At 42.5% G+C, this 22,667-nt stretch overlaps 1 protein-coding gene and 1 long non-coding RNA gene across 5 annotated transcripts in view; both read right to left on the bottom strand.

The window, feature by feature from the left end:
- AMPH (amphiphysin) overlaps positions 1-20,997 on the bottom strand; it is a 168,389-nt gene extending 147,392 nt beyond the window's left edge. For 2 of the 4 annotated variants that reach the window (XM_037890028.2, XM_043540566.1), the window contains exon 1: positions 20,817-20,976. In XM_037890028.2, the coding sequence (XP_037745956.1) occupies positions 20,817-20,885 (69 nt within the window). In that variant the 5' untranslated portion in view covers positions 20,886-20,976. Of the gene's footprint in view, positions 1-20,816 lie in introns of all 4 variants that reach the window. The other 2 variants (XM_037890027.2, XM_037890026.2) reach the window with 2 other exon arrangements.
- On the bottom strand, positions 7,601-8,148 carry LOC122464646. Its single transcript, XR_006288864.1, has 2 exons — positions 8,097-8,148; positions 7,601-7,661 (listed from the first exon to the last, which is right to left on the bottom strand). It is a non-coding gene; the product is annotated as an uncharacterized LOC122464646 (long non-coding RNA).
- Positions 20,998-22,667: the final 1,670 nt, after the last annotated feature.

Genomic DNA, 22,667 nt, shown 5'->3' with positions numbered 1-22,667 from the left:
CATTTTCCTGGCTTAACCAATACAAACAGATCACTGCCTTTACTGATGAGTGAGTATGAAAAACAAGAATGCCACCAGTCCTGCACTAAAGGATCAGAGCCCAGATGGGAGCACATGCATTTTATCATGTCTCTGGTAAAACTTAACTACTGCAGGATTTTACAGAACAAACAGAAATACACGCCCACATATCAGAGATTAGAAGCCAACACATTATTGAATATATCTCATGTTTACATAGTATGAGAGTGGAGTAAGTGGGCATGACATTTGCAGTACATACAGATTCTGCTGACAGAGCTATTAGATATTAATTATTGACTTTTTAAAAAATGTTACTTTTTCAGGTACAGCAATAAGAACATTTTGACACCAGACATGTCAGTGTCGACCTGACTTTTTTTCTCATCCAATGGCATATGCAGAGATTAACAAGAGACCAATGCACTAATAGTCTTCTTTAGTCTTAGATAGCTTTGCAACTACTTTAGTGAATTCTCAACCAGACTATTTATATGTGCTAGGCCTCATTTGCCAGAGCACTATTCCAGTTTTATACTAATCTGACTCCACTTATATCAGACCCATCATCAATGCCTTCTAAATTTTACACGTTTAAGCCTCTTATTTAATGATCATAGCATCAGATATTACAGTCACCTGTTCATATCCAACATGCGTTATAAAGTACATATGGTTATTCTCCATATCTAATATATAGAAATAGGGTGGAAATGTTTACAAGCAATCGAAGTATAGGTGCTGTTCATAGATTTGCTAACCCGGTATTTACCCCTTTTTTTCATCCCAATTTCTAAACAATATATAAAAAAAATTAAGGAAATTCTATGATTTCATAGCAGCACACCTCCTGTTAGTAAAGGAATTGCACTTTGCCAGGGAGTCAGGAAGACCCGTGAAAAGTTTGGCTGTGCCCCATCAGACTTTGATTCCTCCCCATGGCATGAGTAGGAAAGCTGAAGAATTTGGCTACTGAGTTTATATTTTGCCAGTCTCTTGGCTGTCCACAAGCTTCCCCTCTTTGAGGGCCCAGTCCAACTACAACTATTGTCAGTGGGAGTGGTGTATTACAGGGCAGGAAGGAGACAAGTGATTTGAAATTGTGACTCTGAAACTGCATTTTCAGCAAATTTCATTTCCATAAAAAAAAAAAAAATCATGAAAACCAAGCACACACATTACAATCCACTAAGGGTGGTTTGGATGAGGCTTAGCGACAATGCCTTGCCTGAAGCTGAGCTCAGAATACTCTATTTCAGGCAGAGCAATAGAGGGATAAGGAGTCCTTTGTATTTGTGACCAACTTTCTGCTTATAGAATGATTTCAAGGGCAGTGGATCTAAAAAACAGCAGTCTTCAAGACACATTAACATGTAGTCAGATCTGCTTCAGGTATTTCCATTAATCAGTGACTGTGTGAAACAGAACACTTATATAATGGAGGGTAAAATTATTTCCTTTTTCAACTGGTGGAGAGAAGTGGTTACAGAGGCTGAACACTATAGTCTCCATCCTTGACTTCCTTCTGGGTTTAGTGTTTGCTACAGAGAGCAATCCCAGTGATATCACTGAGACTACGTCCATTAGTAACTACCAGACCCCAGAATCAATGTTTTCAGGACAGGCCCTATGATAGGAATTAGCAAAGAGGTGCTGTCTGGTCACTGTACGTCACCCGGGAATTTAAACAGCGTGAGAGAGGATTAGTTGCCCCTAAAATGTATGCTTGTGATCCTGATGGTATCCCAATTTTAGGGGTTTTAACAAACCTGATAGAATAGTATCCCCTTTAAAATACACGTTTAAACGTTGTCCAGTTAGTATTCATTCTATATTTTTCACATGCAATTAATTCAATTTTTTTCACAGTAATCACCGTAACAACAAAGCCCTCACAGCGAACCTTTCTATTCCAATATCACTCAAGACAAAGCTTACCAAACAGCCTACTTCTGTAGTATGAGACAGAGTGTTTTTCACTTGCAGTGTCACTTCCTATGCTGACCATGGCCATGGCATGACCAAATAAAAGCTTGCACACACTGCTCTACCAGAGTGCTTCAAACTTGGAATCAATATTAAGATTAAGAGACTGATTCAGTTTCCCTGCCCATGGAACAGCTGTTGAGTTTGCCAACAAGGGATCCATTTTTGGTGGAGGTTCCTGAGTTGGGCATAGCTGTTTACTAGGTACAAGAATGAGACTAGTAACACATTTTACATAGGCCACCAAACAATTACCCACAGGCAATTAAAATTCTCCTGAGTCCTGCAGTCACACTTAAAAATGACTCTTGACTTATGAAGATGTCATAGAAACCAACACCTGTTTGTGTGAACTAACAACCGCCTAAGATCTTTCCTTAATTTTTATTCAATTTGGCAATCAAAGCAACTTACATTCTCAGCCAACTAATGAATCACCATTTGGATTTTATTCTAATAAGAAATTTTGCAACAAAAGATATAGAAACTATATTTCAGTGGTTCCCAAAGTGAGGTCTCCAGACCCCTGGGGTCACCAGTGGTTATGCAGGGCTCTGTCCCTTGAACCATGGCCAGAATGCACCAAAACAGCATTCCAGCACTTTTGCCACATGGAGGATGCCATTTTGTTCTTGGGCAGGGGCATTTCAGTAGTACTGGAAAGGAAAGGAGTCTAGGACAACTAGGTAGATGCCAAAGGTGTCTTTGGTGGAAAAAATTTGGGAACCACTGCTACATTTGAAACAAACAATGCTGGAAACCTTATATAAAATATATCAGCTCAGCAAAAGTTTCAGCCTGTTTAGTGTCTTTGGAACACACTATTCTAAGCCCGGCATTAAGATCTCATAGCAACTTTTAATGGACATAAAATCAAAAGCGGAAAATATATTCAAATGCTGTGGAACAGAGACTGCCATCTACACAGTGTTGAATCTAGGGAGATGTTGCCATTGAGCCAAATTCTAAACTGCTGCATCAAGCAAAACTCCACTTAAGTCAGTTGGACTTTTCCTTAGTTTAGGACCAGACTTTGCCCCCCAGTTCACGTTGAAAGTTTTGACTTACCTGTTTGAACTCCTTCCACTAAACTTCCCCGCTTCCTAGCTAACTTGCTCACCTTTCAATAGCTTCCCCTTACCTTTCAGAATTCCACCCGAGGTGTATGTGCACTGTAGATTTTCACAACATATTTGGCCTTCCATCACATTCCCAATTAGTAGACCTCTGCCCACCCAAATATGAAACTGTGGTAGCAGAATATCATGGGTCAAGAGAACCAGGAGCAACCAGACTTGCCAACTCTCACAATTTTAGGGCTTAATCCTGTGTCCATTGCAGTCAATGGTAAAGCTGCCATTGACTTCAATGGGACAGAAGCAGGCACTTATTGCAAATCTTATGATATTTATTTTATTTCTTAAAGCCCTGGCTGCTGGAATCAAGAAACTGAATGAAAATCTCAGCTTTCATGGGGAAAAAAGTTTTTAACTCCCATAGTTGCAGAGAAAAGTTTGAAAATGTGAAGTAAGTGCACTTTTAACTTTTAACAGAATGCAGGAAAAAAAATAACCCAACATTTTAAAAATCTCATTATTTTGTGTGTCTGACATGACTTTTGAAGACTTAGGGTTGGCCACTCTGCAACCAGCACAGAGCCGTGCAGCACAAGATAAATAAACAGCCCTAAATAAGCCAGTTCTAGCTGTAAATGGTTTTTGCATTTGAGCTCAGAAGTACTTTTGCTACTAATCCTACAAGAGAAGAGTCAGATAGAGAAGGAGAGACTCAAAGAAAGAACAAAGGATAGGAGAAAAGACAGACAAAGAAGAGGGTGGGGTAGGAGAGAAATTTGGAAGATGAAGAGATAAACACAAAAGGGAAAATTTAACAGACTAATCCTAAAAAAATGGGCATGTTTAATCTTGAGAAAAGAAGACTGAGTGGAGATCTGATTGCAGTCTTCAAATATGGTAAGGGCTGTTAAAAAGAGGACCTAAAACATAAGACCAATAGTCTATCTAGCCCAGTATCCTGTCTTCCAACAGTGGCCAATGCCACATGCTTCAGACGGAATGAACAGAACAGGTAATCATCAAGGGACCCATCCCCTGTCATCCACTTCCAGCTTCTGGCAATAAGAGGCTAGGAACACTCAGACCACAATGTTGCATCCTGACCATCCTGGCTAACAGCCATGGATGGACCCATCCTCTATGAATGTTTCTGGTTCTTTTTTGAACTAGATAAGTTTTAGTCTTCAGAATGAGTTCTACAGGTTGACTGTGAATTGTGTGAAGTACTTCCTTTTGTTTGTTTTAAACCTGCTGCCTATTAATTTCATTGGGTGATAGGTTTTGTGTTATGTGAAGGAGTAAATAATATTTCTTTATTCACTTTCTCCACACCAGTCAAGATTTTATAGACCTCTGTCACATATCCCCTCTTAGTCATCTCTTTTCCAAGCTGAAAAGTCCCAGTCTTTCTAATCTCTCCTCATACAGAAGCTGTTCCATACTCCTAACCATTTGTGTTGCCCTTCTTTGTACCTTTTCCATTGTACCTTTGTACCTTTTCCATTTTTTTTTTTGAGATGGGGCAACCAGATCTGCATGTGGTATTCAAGATGAGGGTTTACCATGGATTTTAGAGAGGCAATATGATATTTTATATATACATATATATGATATGAGGAGGATGGTGATCAGCTGTTCTCCGCATCCATTGAAGGTAGGACAAGAAGTAATTGGCTTAATCTGCTATAAGGGAGATTTAGTTTAGATATTAGGAAAATCTTTCTAACTACAAGATAGTTAAGCAGTGGAATACTTCTAACTACAATATACTTAAGCAGTGGAATAGGCTTCTAAGTGTATGTCTACACTACGAAATTAGGTTGATATTATAGAAGCTGATTTTTAGAAATCGATTTTACACAGTCGATTGCGTATGTCCACACTAAGCACATTAAGTCAGCGGAATGCATCCTCACTACCGTGGCTAGCATCGATTTACGGAGCAGTTCACTGTGGGTAGCTATCCCACAGTTCCCGCAGTCTCCGCCACCCATTGGAATTCTGGGTTAAGCTCCCAATGCCTGATGGGGCAAAAACATTGTTGCGGGTGGTTTTGGGTACATGTTGTCAGTCGCCGTGAAAGGAATGGAAGACAATCGTTTCGCACCTTTTTTCTGCGCAGACGCCATACCATGGCAAGCGTGCAGCCCGCTCAGCTCAGTTCACCGACACTGCCGCTGTTGTGTCCTGGGTGCTGCTAGCAGCAGACGGTACAGTAGGTCTGCGAACCATCGTCATCCACTGCTTCCGCTGCAACTCTGCTCTCCTGCAGCTCGGAGCATCCGTTCTGGTCCTCCTGGGTGCTGCTAATCGTCGTCATACACCGCTTCCGCTGCAACTCTGCTCTGCTGCTATTGTCTCAATAGCGAACTTCTCCATGCTGTCTGTCATGGGCTCCCGGGTACGTGTGTTCTTCCTCGGGAAATGTGTGCAGTGCTAACCGTCGTCCTCCACCACTTCCGCTGCAACTCTGCTCTCCTGCTCTCATGAATCCACCTGGCAGGTCCTCTCGTCGTTCTCTATAAATATCTATTCTCGTGGCATCCATCTTTAGCCATCACTTCCGCTGCAACTCTGCTCTCCTGCAGATGCCATCCCACGGCAAGCATGGAGGCCGCTCAGATCACCGCGGCAGTTATAAGCATTGTAAACACCTTGCACATTATCCTGCAGTATGTGCAGAACCAGAACCTGCAAAAGCAGGTGAGGAGGCGATGGCAGCGCGGTGACGAGAGTGATGAGGACATGGACACAGACTTCTCTCAAAGTACGGGCCCTGGCAATTTGGACATCCTGGTGGCAAAGGGGCAGGCTCATGCTGGGGAACGCCAATTCTGGGCCCAGGAAAAAAGCACAGACTGGTGGGACCGCATAGTGTTGCAGGTCTGGGATGATTCCCAATGGCTGCGAAACTTTCGCATGTGTTAAGGGCACTTTCATGAACTTTGTGACTTGCTTTCCCCTTCCCTGAAGCGCAAGAATACCAAGATGAGAGCAGCCCTCACAGTTCAGAAGCGAGTAGCGATAGCCCTCTGAAAGCTTGCAATGCCAGACGGCTACCGGTCAGTCAGGAATCAATTTGGAGTAGGAAAATCTACTGTGGGGGCTGCTGTGATCCAAGTACCAATGCAAATCACTGAGATGCTGCTATCAAGGGTAGTGACTCTGGGAAATGTGCAGGTCATAGTGGATAGCTTTGCTACAATGGGGTTCCCTAACTGTGGTGGGGCGATAGACGGAACACATATCCCTATCTTGGGACCGGACCACCAAGGCAGCCAGTACATAAACTGCAAGGGGTACTTTTCAATGGTGCTGCTGGCACTGGTGGATCACAAGGGATGTTTCACTGACATCAACGTGGGATGGCCGGGAAAGGTACATGACGCTCGCATCTTCAGGAACTCTGGTCTGTTTGAACAGCTGACCAGATCAGAAAATAACTGTTGGGTATGTTGAGAAGCCTATAGTTATCCTTGAGGACCCACCCTACCCCTTAATGCCATGGCTCATGAAGCCATACACAGGCACCCTGGACAGTAGTAAAGAGCTGTTCAACTATAGGCTGAGCAAGTGCATAATGGTGGTAGAATGTGCATTTGGACGTTTAACAGCACGCTGGTGCAGTTTACTGACTCGGTTAGACCTCAGCAAAACCAGTATTCCCATTGTTATTGCTGCTTGCTGTGTGCCATCAATATCTCTGAGAGTAACGGGGAGATGTTTATGGTGGGGTGGGAAGTTGAGGCAAATAGCCTGGCCACTGATTACACGCAGCCAGACACCAAGGCGATTAGAAGAGCAAAGCAGGGCACGCTGCGCATCAGAGAAGCTTTGAAAACCAGTTTCATGACTGGCCAGGCTACAGTGTGTCAGTTCTGTTTGTTTCTCCTTGATGAAAACCCGCCCCCTTGGTTCACTCTACTTCCCTGTAAGCCAACCGCCCCCCCCACTTCGATCACCACTTGCAGAGGCAATAAAGTCATTGTTGTTTCAAAATCATGCATTCTTTATTAATTCATCACACAAATAGGAGGATAACTGCCACGGTAGCCTGGGAGGAGTGGGGGAGGAGGGAAGGACAAGGCCACACTGCACTTCAAAACTTATTGAATGCCAGCCTTCTGTGCTTGGGCAGTCCTCTGGGGTGGAGTGGTTGGGTGTCCGGAGCCCCCAGCGTTCTTGGGCATCTGGGTGAGGAGGCTATGGAACTTGGGGAGGAGAGCAGGCGGTTACACAAGGGCTGCAGTGGCAGTCTGTGCTCCTGCTGCCTTTCCTGCAGCTCCACCAGACGCCGGAGCATATCAGTTTTATCCCCCAATAGCCTCAGCATTGCATCCTGCCTCCTCTCATCACGCTACCACCACCTCTCCTCTTGCTCATCCCTCCTGTCCTCGCGTTCATTTTCTGCTTTCCTGGACTCTGACATTGTTTGCCTCAGCATTCTGCTGAGGTCTTTCAGTGCAGGAGGACTGCATGAGCTCACAGAACATTTCATCGCAAGTGCATTTTTTTCACCTTCTTATCTGCGCTAGCCTCTGGGACGGAGATGATATGGAAGCATTGAAACATTTGGAGCTGCGGCAGGAAAAAAAGGGAGAGTAGTATTTTAAAAGACACATTTTAGAGAACAATAGGTAGACTCTTTCACCATGAACCAAGCTGTTAACATTACATAGCACATGTGCTTTTGGTACAAGATCGCATTTTGCCTCTTATATTGAGGGCCTGCCGATTTGGTGTGAGAGATCACACACGCAGGGCCAGGCAACAGAATTTGGCTTGCAGGCAGCCATGCTAAGCCACAGTCTTTCGGCTTCTTCAACCTTCATAATATGTGGGAATGGTTTCAAACAGCAGCACCCTCCTTTCCCATACCAAGCACCCGTTGGGTTGGCCATTTGAAAGGGGGGGCTGTACTGGCCGCGAAGGCATCCCAAGTCTTCAGGGCAAATTAATCATTAAACATGCTTGCTTTTAAACCATGTATTATATTTACAAAGGTACACTCACCAGAGATGCCTTCTCCGGCTTCATGGCCTGGGAGCCCACCTTGGGAGGGTATTGGCTCCAGCGTGATAAAGAGTTCCTGGCTGTCGGGGAGAATGGTTTCTCCGCTTGCCGGCTGTGCGCCATCCTCCTCATCTTCCTCGTCCCCAAAATCCTCATGCCTGTTGCATGAGACTCCCCTCTTGCAAGTGTCCACGGACAGGGGTGGGGTAGTAGTAGGGGCACTCCCTAGAATTGCATGTAGCTCATCATAGAAGCGGCATGTCTGGGGCTCTGACCCAGAGTGGCCATTTGCCTCTTTGGTAGGCTTGCCTGAGCTCCTTAATTTTCACGCAGCACTGCTGCAGATCCCTGTTGTAGCCTCTGTCCATCATGCCCTTGGAGATTTTGGCAAATATTTTGGCACTTCATCTTTTGGAACGGAGTTCTGATAGCACGGATTCATCTCCCCATACAGCGATCAGCTTCAGTACCTCCCGTTCAGTCCATGCTGGAGCTCTTTTGCGATTCTGGGACTGCATGGTCACCTGTGCTGATGAGCTCGCCACTCTGGCCAAACAGGAAACTAAATTCAAAAGTTCGTGGGGCTTTTCCTGTGTACCTGGCTAGTGCATCTGAGTTGAAAGTGCTGTCCAGAGCGGTCACAATGGAGCACTCTGGGATAGCTCCCGGAGGCCAATACCGTCGAATTGCGTCCACACTACCCCTAATTCAACCCGGCGATGTCAATTTCAGCACTAATCCCCTCGTCGGGGAGGAGTACAGAAAAAGATTTTAAGAGCCCTTTAAGTCAACAAAAATGGCTTCATCATGTGGATGCATGCAGGGTTAAATCGATCTAACGCTGCTAAATTCGACCTAAACTTGTAGCGTAGACCAGGGCAAAGGGAGGTTGCTGAAACCCTTCTTCAATGGAGGTTTTTAAGAACAGGTTAGACAAAGACCTGTCAGGAATGATCTTGCCCTGTCTCAGAATAGGGGGCTGAATTAGCTGACCTCTCGAGGTTCCTTCTAGCCTTACATTTCTATGATTCTAACCTCTGCCAACTCATTTTCACTGAGAATAATTTGGGGGAAAGTTTAGAGATGAGCTATCAGAAATTGTATTTTGGCAGCCTGTAGACTACAATGTGATAAATAATTTGTTTGGTTTCCGCTCACTAATCCAAAATGAGTTTTAGGATATAGTGGGGAAAACTATAGTATTTTTGTTTTAATCATGGGAATTCCCTTTGCATGATTAGAGATAAGGTGGGTGAGGCTCTGTGTGGCTCAAAACCTTGTCTGTCTCACCAACAGCAGCTGGTCCAGTAAAAGACATTACCTCACTCACCTTGTGTCTGTAATATCTTGGGACCACCATGGCTAGAACTCCACTGTATACAACTTTGCATGGTTACACTTTCAGATATTTACACACCAACTTTTCTTGAAATCCAACTAGTGACACTATATTTCATCTTAGAACTACAGCTGATGTTTCTGACTTCCTTCCAGATAACTTAATATCTAGACATAAGACCCAACACTTTCCATTCTATTTTGATGATTTTCTGTCTGCCTTTTCCTCAGATAATGAATCTGTTCCTCTAGCATCATCCTTTTCTGACAAAAGAATCTAGCACCCATGAACTCACTGTAGTTGCAGTAGCCTTCTCTGTATTATCAGGCATGCCATATCTGGAGTTCCGGTTCCTTCAGTTATTAAGCCTTCAGTCATTAAGCCTTGGCTCTGCTGCTCTCTCAGAGTCTCTGAGTTATGCTAAAAGCAACTTTTAGCATCATTACCCAGCCTTCCCTGTTTCTTCTTTTAGATGAGCCACAACTTTGGAAACAATAGTCCCTAACCATCTCTGAAGTAACTTGCTTTACTTCTCTTCAGATCTGATGATTGAACAACCCATTGAGGTTTTCCAATTCTTTGCACTGACTTTGATCCTCGCTCCTCAGTTTCCTCTCTGTTGTAAGTATCAGTCTGATGTATATCTAAACATGGTGTACATGGTGTAAGCAATTCAATTCTTACCTCGCTAATCAGGACCATCTACTTTCCTTTGTGTTTTTAAAAATAAGCCAAAGTTAGTGTTTGTAATTAGCCACCACTTCTACTTCAACAAAACAATGCCATGTTAACAATAGACTTGACTTCAGTGGAACTACCCAAGTGCTTACAGTTAGGCCCAGCCTACACACACATGCTGCATCTGCTTAAACAAAGATGCAATTGTACATTTTTAAACCTGGTTTACAGGAGCAAATTAAACAACCACAAGCCAGGTTTAAAACTACAAAACACTGTCCTCTCACAAAGTTACACAAGTTTAACCAAACCATCCCACTTTTAATTACACAGGTGTGTGTAGACAAGCCCTTAGGTATGTAGAATCACAGAATCACAGAAGTATAGGACTAGAAAGGACCTCAATAGGTCATTTAATCCAGTCCCCTACACTCAAGACAGGACTAAGTAATAACTAGAGCATCCCTGACAGGTGTTTGTCTAACCTGTTCTTAACCTCCAAAGACAAGATTCCATAACCGCCCTAGGCAATTTGCTCCAATGCTTAACTACCCTGACAGTTAGGAAGTTTTTCCTAATGTCCAACCTAAACCTCCCTTGCTCCAATTTAAGCCCATTGCTTCTTGTCCTATCCTCAGAAGTAAGGAGAACAATTTTTCACCCTACACCTTGTAGCAACCGTTTATGTACTTGAAAACTGTTATGTCCCCACTCAGTCTTCTCAGACTAAACAAACACAGGTTTTTCCATCCTTCCTCATAAGTCCTGTTTTCTAGACCTTTAATCATTTTTGATGCTTTTCTCTGGACTTTCTCCAATTTGTCCACATCTTTCCTGAAATGTGGAGCCCAGAACTAGACACAATACTCCAGTTGAACCCTTATCAGCACAGAGTAGTGTGGAAGAATTACTTCTCGTGTCTTGCTTACAACACTCCTGCTGTTACATCCCAGAATGATGTTCTTTTTTCTTTTCTTTTTGTGAGGGGGGTGGGGGGATTGTGGTTGGTTTTTTTGCAACAGTGTTACACTGTTGACTCATATTTAACTTGTGATCCACTATAACCCCCAGGTCCCTTTCTGCAGTACTCCTTCCTAGGGAGTCCTTTCCTTTGGTATGTGTGCAACTGATTGTTCCTTCCTAAGTGGAGTACTTTGCATCTGTCCTTATTGAATTTCATCATATTTACTTCAGACCATTTTTCCAGGTTCTCCAGATCATTCTGAATTCTAATCCTATCCTCCAAAGCACTTGCAGTCCCTCCCAGGTTGGTATTGTCCACAAACTTTATAAAAGTGTACTCTCTATGCCATTATCTAAATCATTTATGAAGATATTGAACAGAACTGGACCCAGAACTGATCCCTGCAGTACCCCACTCAATATGCCCTTCAAGCTTGACTGCGAACCATATGCTTAAGTACCTTACTGAATCAAGACCTATCATACCCATTTTACAGATGAGATAACTGATCCATTTTCCCCAAGACTTAAACATGATTATTCTCTGAAAAGTACCATGTACAATGGAAACTTACTCATCAGTTCTGCTTCCCATGTGTATTCAGAGTCATATCTGCTTACGTCATAGACAAAATCAGTTTTAAGTACTTTTGAGGTATTTTTACTCATGTTAGCTCTGCAGAGCTAGCATATATATGCGACAGTGAAATGGACTGTACTATATGCAGGACTGTGAATCATCAACAGAATTAATTGCAGTTTAATGCCACTGTGGATCAATTTCATCCTTCAGTTACACCTGGGTCATCCCTTTGTTTTCTGTGGAGTCGTACAGATAAGGTGAAGGCAGAATACCTGCCTTGAATGGCCTGCAGAATACTTATTATTGATGACAATGCATTGGACAAAAAGAAAACAGCGTTCACTCGTCTTCAGAGAACTCAGTTTTTATTCCCTCAAAATCCTAATTTGTTAAAAATATTTATTTACCGAGGCAGAATTTTACAAGTCTAGACCCGGTAGTAGCAAAGTTGACAGTTTCATAAAACAAAGAGAAAGAGAGAATTGGAAATATATGAACTGCTCTGAAAAAGACCAGCTGCTTTTTGAACTATAGTAATAAACAATAATAAATACAGCTGGTTTTATTGACAGTATCACTTTTGCACAGGCCTCCCTCTCCCTATACATATAAAGTGTTAATTCCTGATTGCACGATTGAGTCACTGGACCGTGTGATGCTCTAAAGCACAGCTTAAAAGCTGCAGAAGCCACAGGAAAGGAAGTTTGACTATAGCTCCACGGGGGCAGGGCTGTGTGTGTGAATGTGACTCAGAACTGAAGATTAAAGGGAATGGATAGCAATGAGGATGCCGAAGAGTTGGGGAGAACAAGGCAGAAGGTCACATCAGGTGAGTAAGTTACAAAACAGAAACAACCAGAGAAGAGGTAGTGGAAGAGAGTGGGAAAAAACAAAAAAAGGTAGTGGTGAGGGCAATGGACAGGACACTGGACTGAGAGTATGGAGACCTAGTTCTAATTTAGCCCTGCCACTGACCTGCTGTGTGACCTAGGGCAAGTCCCTTTACCTCTCTGTGCCCCTGCTTCACCTGCCCTCTTTTGCCTGCCTTGTCTATTTTGATTGCAAACACATAATAAGAATTATGCCCAAAGATCTCACAAAGTGCTTAGCACAATGGGGCCTGATCTTGGATGGGGTGTTTAGATGCTGCCATAATACAAGTAATAAAATTAATTAATGAAGAGTCAGAATCTCAGGACAGTGTGGCAAGCAGGAACAATAGAACATTTTGGTGTGTGAGCTCTCTCACAGTGCAATAGGTACTTTAGAAATGTATTGCATGCATCTTTAGAGTATGCCTATGTTTTCTATATACAATCCCATTGGCCAAGACAGGCTAGTGTGACATAAGACAATATAGCATTATTGCCTTCCTAGTGGATCAGTGGTTTCTGATCCTGGACACTATTCACCATCTAGCTGTTCTCTGAGACAGGATCAAATTATGTTGCATTCAAAACCAGACAAGGCTCACTATGGTACAACACAACACTCACTATGGTACAACACTCAGCATGATTAGGGAAAAGAGACCCTGCCTTTGAGATGCTGAGGACTGGATTCTCCAGGTCACTAAAGTTTACTTTGTTTCAGCACAAGTTGAACTACTTAACCCTGCTGGATATTCCCCATAGAGAATTTCCCTACATAGGGGGAACTCTCTGGCAGTGTAAAGCTGACAGAGGCAGTATTACGCTTCCTACACCAGCTGCCCCTCCAATCCCTGGTGTAAGTGGGAGAAAATGTGTGGGAGATACAGGCCAGGGGTAATGCAAGGGTGGAACAGGGTAGGGTGGAAATGAGCCCCACTGTGTCTGATCCCCCAATAGCATAAGCGCTCCTTACTTATGCCAGCAGCAGAAGTTAGAGCAGCAGGGGGGCCTACTCTAACTGCTTTGTGGGGCTGAGCATCAGGGAACCACAGTTAACTCCCTGTGGCCACCACTGCAGAGGAGAACCGGGACCTTAATGTTTTCTGCACAGTGATGGATTGGAAGTACATTTCCCTCTTGCTTCTAATGCTTATTAATCAAAGTGAGACGTGGAGGGCTGGGGTGGGATTATGCCAAATGGCCTGAAAAAAAGATGTAAAGAAACATACAGCAACTCTCAGGCACTAGCAGATACAAACAGCAATATTCTCAGAACTATGAAGGGCTCTGTTGTGGCTTTTACAGTCAGACCAGTGGTAGAGGAGATGGCGCAGCTGCACTGCAGCAGTAGCTGGAGGCATGCTGCCTACAGGGTGCTGAAGCAGACAGAATGCCCCCATAGCCACAGAGGAAAGAGTGCTCAGAAGCATCTTTTACACTTCCTTTTTTCCAAATGCAGCTCATCTGCCCCTCCAGCACTAGCTTCTAATCACTAGCCAGTTCCTCTGGGGTAAGGGGGGCTCACCATGCTCCCACGCAGTGGCACTCTCTTGCTGTGCAAGCCCACCTCATTTGCACTCAGGGAGCCAGAGCACAAGCATTTTCTTTGCCCCCTGCATGCACACCCACCCAATCACATCTTTGCCCCAGCTGTCTCTCTGTCACCCATCCCAACAGAAATGTCACAGAGAAGCAGGTGGTCAGCAAGGTTCCATTTGCAGTTCATGTTCCTGGCGGCTGGGGGCAACTCAGGCTACTGAGAAAAGAGAGGTTTCAGAGTAGCAGCCGTGTTACTCTGTATCCGCAAAAAGAAAAGGAGGACTTGTGGCACCTTAGAGACTAACACATTTATATGAGCATAAGCTTTCATGGGCTACAGCCCACTTCATCGGATGCATAGAATGGAACATATAGTAAGAAGACTAAATTTGTTAGTCTCTAAGGTGCCACACGTACTCCTGTTCTTTTTGAGAAAAGAGACTTATTCATCGTTCCTGCTCCCACTAATGGTTCCTCCACCCACACAGTATCTGTCAATCCAGTGCAGTAAGGCAGGCAGTGGAGAGCAGAGAAGTGACCAGATCCCACTTTCAGGAGAAGAATGTTAGTTGTTGGGGTTAGACAATATGTGAGGACAGGAGAGATGGAATCTGATGGTGGAGGGGCCATATTTAGTGGAGAGGGAAAAAGATAGGATCAGGGTTGGACAAATTGGTGGGAGTTAGACAGAAACAGAGGGGTATCATTGAAATGCATGGCGGGGGGAATACTTAGGAGGAGAGGATCAGTTGAAATTTTGTGGAGAAGAAAGAACAAGATGAGGGCAAAGAGGCAGACAAAGAATTAAAAAGCACATAATAATAGTACCCAACCACTTGTTATCATTAAAAATCCAAACAACACTTTTGGGTATTAGCCTGGCCAAATCTGAGTTTGGGTAATTATGTTCTACCTCTACCTACATTTCCCCTACAGTTTTAAATGGACACAGTTTCTTTCTCTTTTTCTGTCTTGAATCGTTTTGTAATGTTACAGCACAGTGTCAAACAGCTGTCATATTACACTCCAGATATGGGTGTAGTGATTAGTTTGCAAAGCTTTTTGGAATCCTTTAAGAAACAAGGCATGATATAAAACTTACAGTATTGCTGTTGATATTATTGAGTTTACTGTTCAATGGCCAAAAGTTTACTATATCACATACACTTTTTTTAAAAACGATTGAGACTGCTGAATCATATAGTGTGTACATTTACATTGGAGCTACTGTTTAACATTTAAATAGCGATATATCGATAAATAAAAGATTGATTGATTACCTAATATGAAGAAAGACAATATACTAATGTAACAAGAAAATATTTACATATCAATTTTAATTTAGTGAATAAATACACATGCACGCACACATACATTTTAATATATTATATATATATTAGGGCTGTCAAGCGATTAAAAAAATTAATTGTGATTAATCGCACTGTTAAACAATAATAGAATACCATTCATTTAAATATTTTTGGAAGTTTTCTACATTTTAAAATATATTGATTTCAATTACAACACAGAATACAAAGGTTTCAGAGTAGCAGCCGTGTTAGTCTGTATTCGCAAAAAGAAAAGGAGTACTTGTGGCACCTTAGAGACTAACCAATTTATTTGAGCATAAGCTTTCGTCTAGCTCACGAAAGCTTATGTTCAAATAAATTTGTTAGTCTCTCTATTTGTTAGTGCCACAAGTACTCCTTTTCTTTTTACAGAATACAAAGTGTACAGGATTCACTTTATATTTATTTTTGATTACAAGTATTTGCACTGTAAAAAACAAAAGAAATAGTATTTTTCAATTCACCTAATACAAGTATTGTAGTGCAATTTTTTTATCATGAAAGTTGAACTTACAAATGTAGAATTATGTACAAAAAAAACTGCATTCAAAAATAAAACAAACAATGTAAAACTTTAGAGCCTGCAAGTCCAAGCCTGCAAGTCCAGTCAGTCCTACTTCTGGTTCAGCCAATTGCTCAGACAAACAAGTTTGTTTACATTTGCAGCAAACAATGCTGTCTGCTTCTTGTTTACAACATCACCTTAAAGTGAGAACAGGCATTCTCCTGGCACTGTTGTAGCTGGCATCGCAAGATATTTACGTGCCAGATGAGCTAAAGATTCACATGTCCCTTCATGCTACAACCACCAAACCAAAGGCCATGCGTCCATGCTGATGACGGGTTCTGCTCTATAACTATCCAAAGCAGTGCAGATCGATGCATGTTTATTTTCATCATCTGAATCAGATGCCACCAGCAGAAGTCTTGATTTTCTTTTTTGGTGGTTTGGGTTCTGTAGTTTCTGCATCGGAGTGTTGCTCTTTTAAGATTTCTGAAAGCATGCTCCACACCTCATCCCTCTCAGATTTTGGAAGGCACTTCAGATTTTTAAACCTTGGGTCGAGTGCTGTAGCTATCTTCAGAAATCTCACATTGGTACCTTCTTTGCGTTTTGTCAAATCTGCAGTGAAAGTGTACTTAAAATGAACAACATGTGTTGGATCATCTTCCAAGACTGCTATAATATGAAATATATGACAGAATGTAGGTAAAACAGAGCAGGGACAAACAATCTCCCCCACGGAGTTCAGTCACAAATTCAATTAATGCATTTTTTTTTTAATGAGTGTCATCAGCATGGAAGCATGTCCTCTGGAACAGTGGCCAAAGCATGAAGGGGCATACGAATGTTTAGCATATCTGGCATGTAAATACCTTGCAATGCCAGCTAAAAAAGTGCCATGCAAATGCCTGTTCTCACTTTCTGGTGATGTAAATAAGAGGGCAGCATTATCTCCTCTAAATGTAAACAAACCTGTTTGTCTTAGCAATTGGCTGAACAAGAAGTAGGACTGAGTGGACTTGTAGGCTCTAAAGTTTTACATTGTTTTGTTTTTGAGTGAAGTTATGTAACAAAAAAAACTACATTTGTAAATTACACTTTCACAACAAAGATTGCACTACAGTACTTGTATAAGATGAATTTAAAAATCCGATGAAGTGAGCTGTAGCTCACGAAAGCTTATGCTCAAATAAATTTGTTAGTCTCTAAAGTGCTACAAGTACTCCTTTTCTTTTTGCAAATACAGACTAACACTGCTGCTACTCTGAAAACTTTCTTTTATCATTTTTACAGTGTAAATATTTGTCATCAAAAATAATATACACTTTGTATTCTGTGTTGTAACTGAAATCAATATATATGAAAATGTAGAAAAACATCCAAAATATTTAATAAATTTAAGTTGGTATTCTATTAAGAGTGCAATTAAAACTGCGATTAATCACAATTAATTTTTTGAGTTAATTGCATGAGTTAACTGCAATTAATCAACAGCCCTTATATGTGTGTGTGTGTGTATACACACACACACACACACAGGGAGTTGAAAGTTATGTCATTTATCATTAAAAAGATATTTTTCCATAATCTGGCTATTAGGTCTGGGATTTGACCTATGGCATTAAATATCTTGTAACATCAATGTCCTTGGTACAGGTATTATAGGAGTAAAACAAAAACAAAACAGAGCAGAAAATACTTATACTTTTGCTAGAATGTCAGCAAATCACAGGGATAAACTGAATAAACAGAACTCATTCATTTCTAACATATTGCTCTTTTATACCAGATAGCACACTGAAGTCTACGCATGTTGTACAGTATGTACATCACACAATCACATTGTACCGATGAAGTCAGAAATCAGACTTCCAATCATTTAAAATGTGTGATATCACACCAGTGAAAAGCCTGTATAAAAATGCATAAATATCTGTTAATTTCTGCAACTCCCACCCCTTTTATTTTAAAAACTTAAATAAAACCTAAATAGCTGCACATGGAGCTTTTAGTATTCTCAATTATGCTTTTAAAAATATTAGCAAAAAAATGTTAAGAAATTTTGCTCATATAACCATTATGGAGACCCAGAGCTAACTGGTGGTTTAAGTATGAGAGAAAGGTCTGGGGAATGGGAGATAGCTGAGAAGAGATCCCTGTAGCCCAAAGGGAGGGTCTGAGGCAGAACAAAAAGTCAGCAGAAGCATGAGACAAATATGGAGGTAGAGGAAAAAATAAGTAGATGTTGAAGGCAGAATAGCAAGAGAGATTTTGTGAGGGACAACAAGGAATGGGTGTAGTACAGGTCTGTGTATTTTAAGCAATAAAACCATATGCAAACCTTGAACAGAGAAAAGACATATCTCTATCTGGCAACATCATAATCTACTCTGGCTGCACTTTTGCACTTTATGTTCTTACCAGACCCATTGATAAAATTTAATTTCCTTGTAAACCAAAAATATATGGTATTATTTCTACATTCTATCTGTGATATATTTTTTCTCCCTTGAAACTCTGTAGCGTTGAATATATGGTACAAAGGCAGCGAGCTATGAAAAATAGCATCAGTAAAATAATTTTTAAAAACTCCCTAGAGCACTTATGTAAAATGTGTAGCAAATGCAGATAGTGTGGGTTACCGGTTTTATTGGCATTCAACTGGGATGACTTTGCCACTCACATGGAATATGGCTATCACAAACTCATGCTGGTAAAACCTTCACACTGCCAACATATATTTTCTCCATATATACATTTTGCACAAATATTTTTGTGCCCAAATTCAAGGTTTGTATTTATATTTCCATAGCTGTAAGAGATTTAAAGCTGGAAAAATGTGTGTGGCACATTTATACCCACTGGGTTCAATTAATAAGGCTTAATGTGGATATCCTGCAATACTGACTTTTGCAAATTCCCTGTTAACTTCAGTGACAGTTTTCTCTGATTAAAGACTGGGCTCTAAATCCTTTAACAACTGAAATGTGATCAGCTTCATGAGTTTTCAGTATCATGACTAACATTTTTTTTAAAATGAGGAACACAATTACAGTTCCAAACTCCAAGCAATTGCTAATGAAAATGCTGACATGAGCCCTTAAAGCAGTCTATGCTGTGGTCACTGTGGATTACTGACATGAGTGATTTAGAAGGTAGCTAGAACCACCTCTTTCATAGGAAGGTTCAGCTGCCAAGTGAACCTGGTGAGGAGGATCACTTTAGTTCAAGAGGAGCTTGGGAGGATATTAAAGGAAATACAATCCTCTTAGAGTATTGAAAGTGTGCATGTGTGGAGGTGGGGACAAGAGACAGCCAAACCTTTATTTCGGTGAACAGATCAAGGCGACGGATGTATTCCTTCTACTGTGCTGCATTCTACTGTGCTGCCATTTGGCCTAAAATTCTCCCAATATTTTGCCTCTCTTTAATTACAAAACATACGGACCAGACCCTCACCGGGTGTCAAACAATGTAGCTCTCTCTACTGCTGTTGAGGGAGCCACGGCAGAGAACATGCACTGAGGATCTGACCCAGTTGTGTTCTCTGAATGCCAAAGCAAGATTATTATCCAATAATTTTGCAAGTAGATGAAACCCTGGAATATTCAGTGTGTGAGGGAGGGGAACAATGGAGTAAAACAAAATAAATCCACTTTAGTCGCACAATATTTATTCTGAGAAAACTAAGGTTGATTGATCTGCACAATGGTATAAGAGTATTTCAGTCAAGCTGAAGAATAAATGGGCCAGTTATATTATATAATATCTGACAGCAGTAGCTTTCCTGTCCTTAAGGCAAGAATACCCCATGTTACTTGGTAGTTATCCAAAGTATTTTGTTATACAGGCATTTAAAATTAAAGTGATAATGGTTCCCTGGATTATTTTACATTCCATAATGAATCGAGATGCATTTACACGTCCCTTCTGTCATTGTACAGGATTCAAAGAAAGCCTAATTGAACAAGTATATGTTAAAACAAAGGCCATTCACAGTATGTGTGTTGTAATTACTGACTTTGTTTCACTGGAAACACTGTAGTGCACGCATCGATTAGAGTTTACACTTCCCTCCTGACCTTCTGAGGAAGGGCATACAATATTGCTTCTAACAGGCCACACAGGCATTACAAGACAAGACAGCCCCCATTAGATTTTTAGCCATTGTTTAGGGATCTTGCCTACTTACCATTAAAGAAACGGGTTCTTTCCTCTCTTGCCCTAAGAGGGTCAAAACAGACATCATTTCCCCCCCTCCACTCCCTGCTTTTTAATGCCACCACAGTGAAGTCCACAAATACATCCGACCCCCTAGATATGAAACCAGCTGCAGCCCCGCCTCCTGCCCGCCACAGGCACCCGCTTACAGCTAAAGGTGAGCCCTGACAGCACAAAGGGGGGGTCGGGGGTGGACCTTTGCATGGTCAGCAGAGGGGCTGGACAAACAGGGTGACCAGACAGCAAGTGTGAAAAATCAAGACACTTATTTTTGGGGGGGGTGTATAGTTACGTATATAAGACAAAGCCCCTAATCTGGGGCTGGTCACTCTGTGGAGGAAGGAACCCTGCCATGATTGAGCTGTCAGGGCGGAGCGCGGGGGCTGCTGCAGCGGCCCCAGCTGTGTGTGGCTGCCAGTGCGGTCTTCCCCGGTGCCATTGCTTCTGCAGCCCTGCCAGCCTGCGTCCCCCCCCCCCCCCCCCCCCCCCCCCCCCCAGAGCGATGCATTTCCCAGTCCCCAGCCCGGGATGCTCAACCGCAGCCCCTTGCTGCTGCGGCCGCTTCCCCTTCGCATCCGTCCCGGGAGGATGCAACCCTCCCATTGCACCTGTTCCCCCCCGCCCGAGGGTGCACAAGCCCCCCGCCTCCCCCCACCCAGCTCTGCGCTGACCTTCTCCTGCGCCCTGTTCAGCCGTTTCTGGACGTTTTTGGCGAAGATGCCCGTTTTCATGTCGGCCATGGCTGCTGGTCCAGGGAGCCTGGCGAGGCGGCGAGTCAGGCAGAGCCCAGCGGCTGAGACACAGCGCGAGCGAGGGAGCGAGCAGGAGATGGGGGACGGAGGGAGGGGCCGACGGGACAAGGTGGAGGAGGGGATCTTAAAGATACAGAGAGAGAGAGAGAGAGAGAGAGAGAGCGAGCGCCTGGCCCCACGGGCCCCCTCAGTGCTCAGGGGGAGCCGGATCTGAGCTCCAAGCACTTTCCCTGCCTTTAAAAAACATCTTCCTTCCTGATGCTCTTGAAGGAGAAGAAAATGGTACAAAATATTGAAAGACAGAAACAGCAGGCAAGGCCAGCATTAGGAATCTGGAGGTTAATTTGGGGGGGGAGGCTATTTACTCCAAATGATGTGCATTCTTCCTTGATTTCTACAAGGGGAAGAGAAAAAGAGGTGGGGAGGGGGAAGAAGTAAATAAAGCAGCACCCACTGCTGTAACGTCTGACAACACCATATAGTATAATAATATCACCTTCCACTGAATGAGAGCAACACACTTTACAGAGGTTAACTCATCTCAACACCCTTCTGGGGCAGCTGAATATTATCCCTCTTTTACAGATGGAGAAACTGAGACAGAAAGATCAACTGCCAAGCTGGAGGGATGTTACCAGTGGAGTTCCTCAAGGATCAGTTTGGGGACCAATCTTATTTAATCTTTTTATTACTGACCTCAGCACAAAAAGTGGGAGTGTGCTAATAAAGTTTGCGGATGATACAAAGCTGGGAGGTATTGCCAATTTAGAGAAGGACAGGGATATCCTACAGGAGGAGCTGGATGACCTTGTAAACTGGAATAGTAGTAATAGGATGAAATTTAATAGTGAGAAGTGTAAGGTTATGTATTTAGGGATTAATAAACAAGAATTTTAGTTATAAGCTGGGGACAGCATCAGTTGGAAGTAACAGAAGAGGAAAAGGACCTTAGAGTATTGGTTGATCATAGGATGACTATGAGCCGCCAATGTGATATGGCCGTGAAAAAAGCTAATGCGGTCTTGGGATGCATCAGGAGAGGTATTTCCAGTAGAGATAAGGAGGTTTTAGTACCGTTATACAAGGCACTGGTGAGACCTCACCTGGAATACTGTGTGCAGTTCTGGTCTCCCATGTTTAAGAAGGATGAATTCAAACTGGAACAGGTACAGAGAAGGGCTACTAGGATGATCCGAGGAATGGAAAACTTGTCTTATGAAAGGAGACTCAAGGAGCTTGGCTTGTTTAGCCTAACTAAAAGAAGGTTGAGGGGAGATACGATTGCTCTCTATAAATATATCAGAGGGATAAATACCGGAGAGGGAGAGGAATTATTTAAGCTCAGTAACAATGTGGACACAAGAACAAATGGATATAAACTGGTCATTGGGAAGTTTAGACTTGAAATTAGACGAAGGTTTCTAACCATCAGAGGAGTGAAATTTTGGAATAGCCTTCCAAGGGAAGCAGGGGGGCAAAAGATCTATCTGGCTTTAAGATTAAACTTGATAAGTTTATGGAGGAGATGGTATGATGGGATAACATGATTTTGGTAATTAATTGATCTTTAAATATTCATGATAAATAGGCCCAATGGCCTGTGATGGGATGTTAGATGGGGTGGGATCTGAGTGACCCAGGAAAGAATTTTCTGTAGTATCTGGCTGGTGAATCTTGCCCATGTGCTCAGGGTTTAGCTGAGCATATTTGGGGTGGGGAAGGAATTTTCCTCCAGCGCAGTTTGGAAGAGGCCCTGGAGGTTTTTTGCCT

The sequence above is a fragment of the Chelonia mydas genome, chromosome 2 (assembly GCF_015237465.2).
Source record: "Chelonia mydas isolate rCheMyd1 chromosome 2, rCheMyd1.pri.v2, whole genome shotgun sequence".
In the NCBI taxonomy this organism is placed as follows: domain Eukaryota; kingdom Metazoa; phylum Chordata; order Testudines; family Cheloniidae; genus Chelonia; species Chelonia mydas.
Note: the sequence above shows the minus strand (reverse complement) of the source record. Positions and strands in the feature narration are given on the sequence as shown.